The sequence below is a fragment of the Pimephales promelas genome, chromosome 5 (genome assembly GCF_988280905.1).
Source record: "Pimephales promelas chromosome 5, fPimPro1.hap1.1, whole genome shotgun sequence".
Taxonomy (NCBI): Eukaryota; Metazoa; Chordata; class Actinopteri; order Cypriniformes; family Leuciscidae; genus Pimephales; species Pimephales promelas.
In genome coordinates this window covers 2,859,979-2,873,216 of record NC_142773.1, presented here as the reverse complement: position 1 = coordinate 2,873,216, position 13,238 = coordinate 2,859,979, and the positions used below count along the sequence as shown (strand labels likewise).

The window sequence follows — 13,238 nt, the reverse complement described above, 5'->3', positions numbered from 1 at the left end:
CACAAGGGTGTTAATGGCATGTTTATTTGTTTTCAAGGTTTATGAAAAGCCAGTAAACAATAACTTATTACAGAGGTAAATTCTCTTAGTTTGATTGTATTTGAGTATTTCAGGACAGATAAGATTACAGTGGCATTTTTTGAATGGCAGCTAGAAGACAGAAGCAGTAATCGAGCAGAACAACATCTTCTCAAAGTGCTTTGATATGAAATCCACCTTTGATCGCTCAGACACACGATCCTTTTGGAGAGATCCAAATTCACATTTACATGTCCAAAACTCGTGGCCAAGAACATCTTTAGATACCGAGTCACTACTTCTGTGGTGGGATTCTGTCTATTGAGCATGAACACCTTTTCACAGGCTTAAAAAATATTCAATGCGTATAGAAAACGTTTAAAAAAAAGTCCAATAAAAAGGATCAGGTCCATCAATCTACCATCCATGAAAGGGGGAAAACACCCTTAACAGATACGCCACTTGAGTTGATGCATGAAGAGTTCAGAAATTAAGGTCGTGTTTTTAAAGACACAAATTTATTTGCACATCTATACAGACAGTGCTTTGAAAATGGCAATTATGGTTTAAGTTTCCTCCGTGAAACGCTGTTACTCCAGTATTTCCAGACGCCGGGGGCCGTACAGAAGGACATATGCTATATGCCAATCCCCTCCACCAGACAGCTTCAGGATGTCCTCCGGGGTCACCACGCTGACCTTGTCATCGTCAAACTTCACCCATTCATCTGTTCACAGAGAGTAAGGTATCAATACCAGATACAGCAAAGCACTCGAGCATTAGAAGGGGAATCAAATCCTGATTAAAACTACTAATCAATAGTTCACCCAAAAGTGTCAATTCTGTCATTAATTATTCAACCTCGTGTCGTTCGAAACCCATAAGACTTTGCCTTATAATCCGGTGCACCTTATAGTGCGGAAAATACGGTAATTTTGACGTGCACGGATGCACATGTGCGTCCCTTAGAGGGAACAGTGGCTACATAAATTTCCATAAAAAGCAACTCAAATAATTAGTTACTTTTTAGGGAATAATGAAACATAGCAATCATGGATTACTTGTAAAAGTAACATTACCCAACACTAGGAAAGAATGCTATCAAGTCGCGTTTACAGTTGCGAAGGCAAAAATAAAGACTATGCAAGTACGTTTTCCAACCTTCTTTCCTTTTAACCCAGCCGACATAGTGGCCAGATGAACTGGATCGGCCCTGATGCGTCAGAACCGCTTGCAGGTCGTAGTAACCGCTGTTGTTTGAGCCCAAGTCTGTAGAGAAGAAAGACGTGAAGCTCATACATCAATCTGCACACTAAACCTACAGAACCACGTGGACATTAGTAGCTTTGCAGTGAGTGCTCACCTTCAGAAAAACAGAAAGGTTCATATTTTTTATCCTTTGGAGCCCCAACCTTCTGAATCGCCTGTTGAATGAGAAACAATGTTAGATGGCTTTTCAAAAAGCAGGACGCGTTCAAGCATGACGTCACAGGGCACTTGCTTTCGGCTGCTGCTGCTGCATCTCCAATTTCTTGTCTTCGTCCTCCTTAAACTTTGTCCTCATAGGAAGCATCTTCTCCTGAAGTTCAGGAGTGCACAGCTCAAAGACGTCCAGCATAAGAGGAAATTTGACATCCTAAATGCAGCAAGATGAAAATCAATTTATAGATATTTTGTTGATGACACCTGATATCCCAAACCCCTCCTCAGTGAAAGACCTACCTTGAGGACTTTGGCATTCACAGACTCTTTTTCTTTGTAAAAGAACCGCACCATTTGAACCGTGAGGTATGCCGGGAGACGGCTGATTTTGGACTTGAAACAGAAAAAGTGACCGTTTTATTCTTGTACGAAAGAGAAAACGCTTCAAGAACACCACAAGAGTCAGAAATGCCAAAAGGTAAAACATACCGATTTGATATAGAGGGCATTTCTTTGTAAGGATGGGGAGAACTTTGTGATGTCCTCCTGTAGCCTCTATAATGAGAGACAGGGACAATATATTAACAGGGATTGTGAGCACTGGTGGCTCTTCGTGTGTACGGGACGGTTCACTCACCAGTCGGAGTCCAGTGGCGAGATATTTCACTTCCTGGTTGATGAAGCAGCTGAGCTGCAGCTGGCTCTCGGAGCCTTTAGTTGGGTCCTCGTCCTCTGACTCGGTACATTTCATACTGGACACATAAAGGTTAAGTACCGTACAAATGTCACACGTTCATATCTATTGGCCTGGTGACAATTTCAACTCAGTCCAGGAGTCCTCAGACTACAAAACACTTTATTGCTCAGTCTGGCCTTCCCCATAATATCATCATAATGGCTGATAAACATAATCGTGCAGTGCAATGTGACGCAGCGAATTCAAAAGAGTTACATAATCAAATAGTCAGCGGGATTATACATCATTCCCCCAAACATGAAAAATCGATCATCCTTCTCATTTCAATTTTCTTCAGGAGTTCATTTCTCAGTGTAATCAGAGTAGCGTGAAGCCCAAAGTATACTTAGGGAAATTAAGTAAACCTGGGCCTTAAAGGTAGGGTATGGGATTTGCAAAACGGCCATGAGATTTTTCAAAATAAAGAACTCAAAAGGTCCTACCTTCTTTCCTCTAACGCTGGCCCTGACTTCACCTGAAGGACATGACCCACAATCATGCATATGCAAAACTCAGATGTACGAGATACTACTTACACACACTCTCTCTCTCTCTGTACCGGGGCGACTTGCACTTACTGTCACTGGGTCACAAGCTATGCGCACGTGAAGGGGGAGGGGACTATGGTACGACCGTTTGATTGACAGTGTTTTCGGTCCAATGATTCTTGGTGGTCTTGAAAATGATTGGCTGGAGTTTTTCGAGTCCTGCCCGTTTCACAGATGATTAAATTGCTTAATTTTCATTTCAGTGCTTCTAACTCAGTGGCTGTAAGTGGGTTAGGAATAGGATTTCAAGTGATTTCGATTTTTTTTTGTTGAAAATTAAGTTCCCCACCTTTAAGTGACCTCAAACTACAACATCTGATGCGTAATCTCCATGTCCATCTCCCAAACTAGGACATAACAATCAAATGACTATTATCTGTCTACTCTACAAGCAATGACTTAGGATCAGGGTGTGAATTAGTTTTATTTTAAACTAAATCCAAATCAAGTTCTGGAGGTGCGAGGGAATGAAACATTAGGGTCGGGTATCGATTCCAATTCTAATAGATTTTCCTTTTCATTTCATTTCATTAATCTAATATTACATTAATCTAATTTTCATCCTATTGCAAAACATTTCATTGTAGCTGAATACCGTGAAAAAAAAAAAAAAAAAAAAAAAAAAAATCAGCAGGCTAAAGAATACGTACACAAAAAATGTCTGCCTATATTGTTTAAAAATACCATAGCAGAAACAACTAGCCTAAGTACGGAAGCCCTGAACCGCAACCTAAAAAAAAAAAAAGTCAGTAAAAAAAAAAAAAAAAATCTAGCATTTCGAGATTAAAGTCGAAATGTTTCGAGATTAAAGTCGAAATGTTTCAAGATTAAAGTCGAAACATTGTGCATTCATAACAGTGCGCGTCCACTGGCTCAGAGCGCGCGCGTGTGCGTGTGAAGTCGAACTGCCATGGATAAACACAAAATAGTAGCTTTTTACTTTTATCTGAATTATTTTATCTTACTTTATCGTTATAAAATATAATGCGCCGGAATAGACTTTAGCCTATAGGAAAACCAACACGGAAAACACTTTTCAGACTGGATGGAGAAATCCAGCTTTATGAATGAATGGGGCATACACTCAAAGTGCTTTACAATCATATCAGAGAATCTCTCGTCAACCATAAGTGGTTATTAAATCTTAGGAAATCACAGGATCCGGCCAAATGATTGGATACAGAATGATGCACTTAAAATGTATCCAGAGCGTATTTACGTTGAAGAGGGAAACCGAACAGTTACTGTTGTGTTCTCGACCCAGATAGTGTTGACTAGACGAGCACGAAAACACCTCAGAAACACTGACACTAGCACGTGTGAAGAATTTTGTTGAAAGCCCAGATAAAAGTAAAAAGCTACTATTTTGTGTTTATCCATGGCAGTTCGACTTCACACACATGCGCGCGCGCTCTGAGCCAGTGGACGCGCACTGTTATGAATGCACAATGTTTCGACTTTAATCTCGAAACATTCCGACTTTAATCTCGAAACATTCCGACTTTAATCTCGAAACGCTAGATTTTTTTTTTTTTACAGATTTTTTTTTTTTTTTTACAGATTTGTTTTTTTTTTTAGGTTGCGGTTCAGGGCTTCCTTACCTAAGTAATATACATTTCAAGTATTATTAAAGACATAAAAACACTCAGTAATTTAAAAAGAACAAAAAAAACAAAAAAAAAACAACTAAACAAAGATTGAAATAAATGGGTATTCAGGTACAGAAACTAAATTTAAAAACACTGCACTTTATAAATAAAACATACATTACACATATAGTTGAGGTTATTCAGGTAAGAACGGTATGCACATTTTCTCAGTCTTTTGTTGCTAGATTGACGTTATTATAGAGACGGCAGGAATATAAGGCTGCCATCACTTTAAGAGCTGCACAGTTAAACGTGCATTTCTGTCAAATGTTTACATTTATTTAAGACATAAGCTACTGTGTTTGAGGATCTGTTGACGTTTTTGTGTGTATTTGTCCATTCAAGTGCAAAAAGATACGGAAGGAACTCAGTATCACGCTGTATACAGTATAAGAGGTGACTTTCTGTGCGCTGATTTTGGAAGCATATTAAGATGCACACAAAGTAATCGATAAGAGGAACATCTATCCGATTCTTGACCTTAAGTATCCAATTCGCGATTCCCAACCCTAGTAAACATTGAAGAAAAGCAGTGTATTAAAGTAAGAACAGTCGCAGCCCACATAATCACTGACTGAGAGAGCACATGCTGATATAGACATGTACAACAGGCACTTTTCAAAGGATACGTAGTTTCAAATTCAACACCAAAATACTGATCGATGAAATTCTTCTTTTTTGCGCCGGCAGCAGCTCCACTATCACCGTCAGTCTGTTTTTCCACCAAAAACAACCAAAGAAAAATGTATACATTATTTGCAAAATAGTGTTTTAGCTTCCAGACAAATATGATAAAGACCCATTTTATTTTAAATTCTCTGCATTTCTGTAATGAAAGAGAATATATTAGGGTTGTCACGGTATTCCAGTAGTCGGTACAAATACCAATGAGATTTCACGATTGTTAGCCATATTAGCAACTAATTTACCATTTTATTATTATGTTTTTACTTCAGTCTTCATTTGTACATTTATGAGCCAACCATAATGTAATAGAAAGAATGACACCTTGACTGTCCACCACGGTTGCCTCTATCAGCCTGTAGGCTCAATCGTGTGTGAAGTCGGGTCCGAATTGGCGTGAAAATTCACCAAAAAGTGATGTCATGCGTGTTCTCGTCTACTTGGGCTTACACCCGTACGGCAGTCAATAGTAAGCAGTGACAATCGCTAGCAGCAGTGTTTCAAATGGACTCTGCGGACGGAAAGAAGCGACCAGCCTCCAGCACAATCCAGATAACCACAGAAACTCCTCGTAACTTTAAAAAAAAGCCTTATCTAGTGCGGCCAACGAGCGTCCCGCTGCGCACAGAGAACAAGCAGAGACTGGCTGCAGTTTCTCTAACGGCCACTGGTGTCAGTAACGGTAAGACATTTTAGAACTTCCACAATGCCCCATTAAATTAAATGGTTGTAACGCTAGCCTTAAAGGTCCCAAACATACCTTTGGGCGCTCGCTTTTTACACGTTTCGTGGTTGAGCGTATGCGCATGAACCGTCTTAATCATTGATCGATAAGTTATCAATTAAATTATTATCGACAATTAATCGATTGATCGTTAGTATCCCTAGTGTACTCTACACGGTTAGATACACCCTACTGTGAAAATAGTCCAAAAAAGCTGTCATAAGCTGTGTTAATCTCTTAGTTACATCGCGTTTATACTTTTTTGGTAATAAAGGATTCACAAGCATGTTGAGTGGATTACGACTAACTAAAACATCTCTGATTGGCATTCATGTGCAACATAAGTATGTGATTGGCTACAATGATCAATGATTCAAAAAATGTGTTGTAAATAGAAACCTTTGATGCTCCTCACAGAGTTTCAGTACCAACTTGTAAACAAAGTATCTGTACTTTTGACAACCCTAGAATGAATATGTACATATAATAGAGTTGCCTTGCCTCTGGTGGGGTTTCTAGTTCTTCAGGTTCTAGTTTCTGCTGAAGGACCCGCATCATCTGGACCCAGCACTCATTGGCATCCTGAGTAAATGGGAAAATACACACATATATATAAATAAAAATGTTCCACTTAAACTGAACATCTTCTGCTTGAATGTATTGAGCTAAAGATGTGTGACCTGACCTGCTGAAGATACTGGCCCTGATCTCCTTTCTCAGCGAACTGTGGGAAGGCCATGTGCAGGAACTGCAGCAGAATGATGGGAGGAATGCTTGACGAGGTCTTGTCCATGGACTCATATAAATCACGCAGAGCTGAGGGGAGAAGAATCAAATATGAGCTACATGCGGTCCACAAAACCTGTGGGATTCAGTAAGACTACACAGCTTGAATCTTATGCATTAGCTTGGACACACTGACCCCAAACAGTTGGCCAAATAAAGAATCAAAGAAAACCTCAAAACTGATAGTGAAATTCAATCACCTGCTGTGATGTACTGGGAAGGTGCGTTAGCTCCAGAAGACCGCAAGGCACCAGAATACCTACATATGGAGGCGAATTACCACAAAAAACACATTGATGCATTACACCGCATAACATGTGTGAACTGGATATGAAGGACATGGCTAAACTGTACCTCCTGAGAGCGCCTTTGAGCTCAGGCACGGAGCGTAGACACTGCACTGTTGCATTCATGTAGCACGTGTTGCCCAGATTCGTCAATCCACACGGCAACTCCATCTGAACATGACACAGATAGCAGAGATGATTTCACAGCTGTTGGCTTGTTTCTCTGATTCCTGCTAAAATACTGTAATGGCAGAACTCTTGGCCTGAACACGTACGGCAGACACGAGCTGCTCCTCCGTCATGTCCTCTACAAACATGGGTCGCACGACAGGCTCTTCAGGCAGGGCGTCAGCAGAGCCCATCATCAGAAGGGTCATCCCCTACATGGATCAAAACATCTATTAAGCCAAAGAAAACTCACATTTAAAGTCAACATGAAATCATGGAGTCAACCTTAAACTGCAATTCCGCAACTGGCCACTAGAGACAGGCTCGAAAAGAGAGTCAATCCCATAAACCCCCATGTTAAAATGTCCAACTTTACAGCAGAAGAATATATGTTTACAGCCTGGTGCGAAGAGTGGTTTTGACTGTATACCTAATTTTGCCCTTCATGATGACTGTGAGGTGAGTGAATTATTTTAAAACTCCTCGGTTTAAATTATATTAAACCTTATGCTACGTTCACACCGGACGCGAATCGCGCATCAAATTCGCACCTGATTCATCTAGTTTGACGCTTGACCACTTTGTGTTAATTCGCGTGTCAAGAGTGAAACTGACGCGCGTAAAAGTTTGAAGCGAAATTGAAGCGCGCGTCAGAATCAAAATCCGTTGGCGGCCATTGTTTTTATGTCGACCGAGCATTCATCGAGAGAGTCACCACTCTGTATTTCCTCTGGAGAGCAGAACAGTAGGGGATCATTGTCGCTGTATATTTGTGTCCTCCGGACCCTTCTAAGGTGAACCGTTTGGCTAGTTTCACCATTTGCTCGCTTCAGGAGCTGCGCTGGATGACAGTGACACTTCACCACGTGATGACCAGACACTTCACCACGTGAGCAAACAGCTAGGCTCCTGATTGGTTAACGCGGCGCGAATTCACGCCAAAGTTCAGATTTTTCAACTCGGGGGGCAGACGCGAATTCGCTTCAAACGCGTGAATGCACAAATGGCACTAACTAAATCATTCGCGCTTAACGCGCCAGACGATCAATTCGCGCAAACTTGACGCGCGAATGAGGCGTATTCGCGTCCCGCTTCACGCCTCATTCGCGCCGCAGGAATTTTTTACGCGCGTAACGCGTCTTTGCATTAAATTAACATTAAAAATTATTGCCGCCTGACGCGCTATTCCCGTCCGGTGTGAACGTACCATTAAAGTTGTGCACAATTAAGGGTGTGGCCATTGAGTGACAGGTGATGTCACTACTAGCGTCACGTCACCTCAGCTAATCCCGCCTCTTTGCCCATTTTCGTTTATCCAGGCAAAAATGCTCTTCAGAAACCTACGTCCATGTTTTTTTTACAGTCTATGTTTGTAGTGAATTGTTAAAGCAACTGTATGGACATTTTTTTGAACAAAACATATCAGTTCCAAAATGATTCTGATGGTACACTGACTTCTAATGATTTCTTTGTTTCTTTCCCAGGCTCACCCCTAAAGGGAGTAGGTTTGGTGAGCAGGTTCGAAATTCAGCTAAATATGACTAAAACTAAATCAAAACTGGCTGTCAAAATTAATAGCTCTTTTTAAAAACTTTTTTAGCCTATTTTATATAATTTAGTTATGAACAGTTTAGTTTTTTGTAGTCATACATTATATAAACGTGGTTTCGTTTCGCAATGTAAGGGATGAGTGAGCAGCTTTGTCATCTATGCTCAATGCAGACTTCTGTGCAAAGTTACCAATAAATCTAGGCAATCATTTTGTATATTGAACTGGACTTGTGGTAATGGGAATGTATTTATAAAATTTATGAACAGCTGTAACCACCCAAACCTTGTAGTCCACCCAAACCTGAACAGCCACACGATTTGCTGCTCCGCTAGTCAGTCAGTCACGCGAATGCTTGCTGTTCTAGATTAGCACGTGCTTGGCCATCAACAAACACGCTCAATAAGACTAGGAATGTGTATTAAAGAACTAATCAGAACTAATTATTAAATGAAGGTGTACTGTTGGATAACCTATTTTGGATCTTGTGTTACACCATTTAACTATAAACTGCTGAACTCTTATTACGACTCTTTACGTGCATTTTCTGAATCAATCTACCAGAAGTCAAGATTTAGCCACATACTTACATTTTTCAACTTGATATTGCCCCACTCATCATCCTGGTGAACAAAAGGTAAAAGAAGTCACATATCAGCAATAACAGAGGAGAGTAAATGATATGAAGCTCTCCGTTACAGACTCCAGCCAGTACCTTCAGTGTTCCTCCTTTCACCATGACCTTCTGTCTCTCCGGCTGAACTCCTGTTAGAGCGAAAAGCTGCGCTTTGAACACCATGGGCGGCTCTTCTGTGTTCAGCTCCACCGCATCAAACTTCTCCTTTCCCCATTTCACATTCACTAAGATATTCATAAAAGAAGGAAAAATCAAGACACCAAAAGAAGAGTGACACAGATAAATTATTCAGTGCTACGTATCTGCACATTGCCGATAGTCATCATCAGAAAGAAAATGTCTGTGTGTGTGTGTGTGTTGCAGCTATTAAACCTTTGTATATTTTTTCTACATTCTCAAATAGCTTGGCCTCTAATGTCTGTTGCAAGTGCAACTATCCCACATCCAAAGAGCAACGAGATACAGACTTTAAACCCTAGTAGCAAACTTTCCATCTTTTCTTCTAAGAAAATACGGATGGTTTTAAAGCAAGGGTTTTCAGACTATCCCAGGATTCTCCACACCCAGTCCTGCACATTTTTATATTACAGCGCCTGAGGGAGTGACAATAAATTCCTCATCTTTCTCTCTTATGACTGCTGTAAACCTCACTATATTTTTTACATCTTTTGGAAAGTCGTAGAAAGTCGCATTTCTTTTCTATTGGAGCAAAAGTTGCATTCATTCATCGCACAAACAACCAGCAGCATTTGAAATGCTGTGCGATGTGGTTGGTCAGTGGTTAGTCCGGTTATCCAATCAGATCCTCTGTTGAGGCAGTCACGCAAGTCGAGGGATTTATTCGGTAAATGGGTTTCCATCCTTGTTCATGCGTTTATCTTCTTAGCAGATAATACACTTATTCGCCTCAATTGAGCACATGTTTTTTATGTTTATTTTGAGAATCTGGAAAAGATGATCAAAGATGGCTGTAATAATAAATCTGTATTGTTTATCCTTTTGATCTTTAATTAAAAAAAAAAAAAAATCACATCATGAAATAAATGTTTTTCTCCAAAACACGTTGGCCACAATTATTGGAATGAATGAAGAGGACCTGTGTCTAAACTGTCTATGTCGTCCTAATGCACGGTGAGGAGGAACATTTGAGTGGCCAAAGACTCTCAGAGGATCATAGATGGACAATTGCAGAGATTAGTTTTCCAATAAATAAATCTAACAGTCCCTACATCACCACATATTGTTTGGGAGGGTTTCAAGTAAAATCCTCCTCACTATTCAGTTGTCAGACACGACTGGACCTTCAAACAGGACCTGGTTCTATGGTCAGATGAAACTAAAAGAGGGCTTGTTGGCAAAAACACGGTAGATGGGTTTGGTGCAAACAGGGATAAAAAGTACCCCATGCCTGCGGTTAGATATACCACTGGATCTTTAATGATGTGGGCCTATTTATCTGCTGGAGGTCCTGGACTTCTTGTTCAGATACATGGCATCATGGATTATATCAAAGATACCTTGTAATGGGCCGTAGTTGAATCTTCCATGAGGACAACAATCCAAAACAAACTCAAGAAACAAAACTGTGTCTCTGAGCAAAAAATGAAGCTTCTGCCATAACCGTCCCAGTCCCTGAACCCTATAGAAGATGAGTGCTGAACTGAAGAGAAGAAGCGCCAGCATGGATCTGGGAATCTGGAGAGGTTCTGTATGGAGGAATGGACTCTGATCTCCTGTCAGGTGTTCTCCAAACTCATCAGGCATTATAGGAGAAATCTCAGAGCAGTTATCTCGGTAAAAGGAGGTTGCAAAAGGTATTTAATAAAAGGGTGCCAATAATTAATATGGCCAACATGTTTTCCACCCACTTTAAATTATATTACTTCTATAAAAGGTTCTATTTTTGGGGGAAAATATCAAAAGGATAAACAATGCAGATTTTTTACAGCCATCTTTGATCATATTTAACAGGGGTGCCAATAATTCTTACAAAAACCATATGCACATCTTGACGTTTCCATCCAGCATTTTATTAAATTTGATATCCCAAAATGCCCATAAAAATAGGTGGATGGAAACACAGCTTATGACACCTGCTGTTTCTGAGAACTCCGGAAATGTGGAAAGGGTCCATAAGGGAAACCTCCCAAATGTGTAGAGAGCTGGGAACAGCTTTAAAAGTGATCCAAAAGTGTAATATTCAATCATCTTCTACTCATCCTTGTGTCTTTTGAAACTAATTACTATAATATATATTGAAAACAAATATCTTAGCATTAATTACATCCTGAACATTCAGGGGTGAACTATTCTTTAAAAATATGTTTGTTTGAAACCCCATTAACACGACTGAGCTGAGACTGCACACAAAACATAACCACCACATGAGATGCTACACATGAAAGTTATTACAGCAGTAAAACATATACAAATAATATAGCTTTAACAAATGCATCACTGGAAATACATTACAGTGAACTAGTAAATCTACAACACACCAGATTTGCAGCACAACTATGGATACAAGCCATGATGCATCAATTTTGATTTCAATCTAGCCTACAGGCTGTTCTACAGCCAATTTTACAAAAACTATATTTTTTAGTGTAAAGTCTGTAACTTTACCTACTGTTCAGAAATACTGTCTATTAATTGAAAGTGCCATAAGTTTTCAAAGGTATTATAATAAAGTGTGAGCCGCCTAGCCTGCATGATAACATGCTTCATCACTAATAACGTTACTCAAGTCTGAACGTTTACATTTCACATCATAAATGTCCATATAAAATAAAAGTAACGCCTAAATACAAGTCACACCAGAACGCTTGTTATGGGATTCCTGCTTCTTGTTTAGCTTTCCCTCTGTTTTTAAACAGAAACCATCAACTGAGGCCTGAAGCTAATGTCTCATGCTAACGGCGCTGCTTCTACTAACGCATCTCTTATCGTTAAAAGACTAACTATGATTTATGTCAAATCACACTGTAAACACACCTGTAAATACGGGCATCTTTCTGTTTGCTTGTCCTTTAAACAGCTCTACTCCAAATGCCGGGTTTAAGTTGGGATGCGGAAGATCTGTGTGTCTTGTAACTTCATTCAAACGACAGCCCACAATGACGCTGCAACTGCATGATGACCAGATCGATGAGCTCGGCTAGCGACTAACTAAACCTCATGCCAAATTACGAATATTAATAAGGTCTTCCTTCTTCCGTCTTCTTTGTGAGATTTTATTTATGACAAACAAAGATGGTCTTCCAGACCTGTCACACTGAGACCCTTATTTATGAATAGTATTTACATGATCCTGAAGGCTTTTATCCATTTACAAAAAAAAAATCACAAAAAATTGAGGCCCAAGTGAAACCATTCACACCAAGTCTGCAGAAAGTTCATTTTATGTAGTATACTTAAGTAATGGTCAAGTATATTTTTAAGTACATTATGTAGTATACTAGTCACTATGTACTAGTAGTAGTGTACTATTTTAATACCACTTGGGACTAAATTGGCCCACTTTTGGTACATATAAGTACAAGTATATGTTTAAGTGTACTATAAGTGTAACAGTAAGTGCACAACTAGTTCATAATTATGTATCTCATGTGCACTGCAAGTGAATTTATGGGTATATGGGTATACTAGTAGTTTACTTTTTTTTACTGTAATAATTATACAAGTATACTTTGAATACTTAATTATACTTTTAAGTATTTCTGGATCAAAAGATTGAGTACAAGAACAGGACAAATATACTTGCTTTTCTCTCAGTATAAGTCAAGTACACTTAAGTGTAATTTGAAGTATATTTCTGAGAAGTACATATAGTATACTTCTGAGAAGTACAGGAAAAATAAACTGAAAGTGTCTTTCTTAATTTTAGTTTAAAAGAAGTATACTAATGGCACACTTGAATAAACTTCTTTTTTGTAAGATAGCTTCTACAAACACATTATGTGCTTTAAACTCAGTTTGCTATAAACAAACTTTTTGCAAAACTCTAAACATAGTTCTCTCTAGACACTTC

The 13,238-nt window shown here is 39.4% G+C and overlaps 1 protein-coding gene across 1 annotated transcript; it reads right to left on the bottom strand.

The window, feature by feature from the left end:
- Positions 1-6: 6 nt before the first annotated feature.
- Positions 7-12,362, bottom strand: usp14 (ubiquitin specific peptidase 14 (tRNA-guanine transglycosylase)). The gene is made up of 16 exons (XM_039657323.2): positions 12,203-12,362; positions 9,287-9,432; positions 9,162-9,194; positions 7,130-7,234; positions 6,922-7,025; positions 6,768-6,826; positions 6,467-6,597; positions 6,283-6,363; positions 5,003-5,085; positions 2,078-2,192; positions 1,930-1,995; positions 1,741-1,833; positions 1,520-1,654; positions 1,382-1,442; positions 1,180-1,287; positions 7-745 (listed from the first exon to the last, which is right to left on the bottom strand). The coding sequence occupies exons 1-16, from the start codon at positions 12,216-12,218 to the stop codon at positions 609-611; spliced, it is 1,473 nt and encodes a 490-aa protein (XP_039513257.2). The 5' UTR covers positions 12,219-12,362; the 3' UTR covers positions 7-608.
- Between the last annotated feature and the right edge of the window lie 876 nt (positions 12,363-13,238).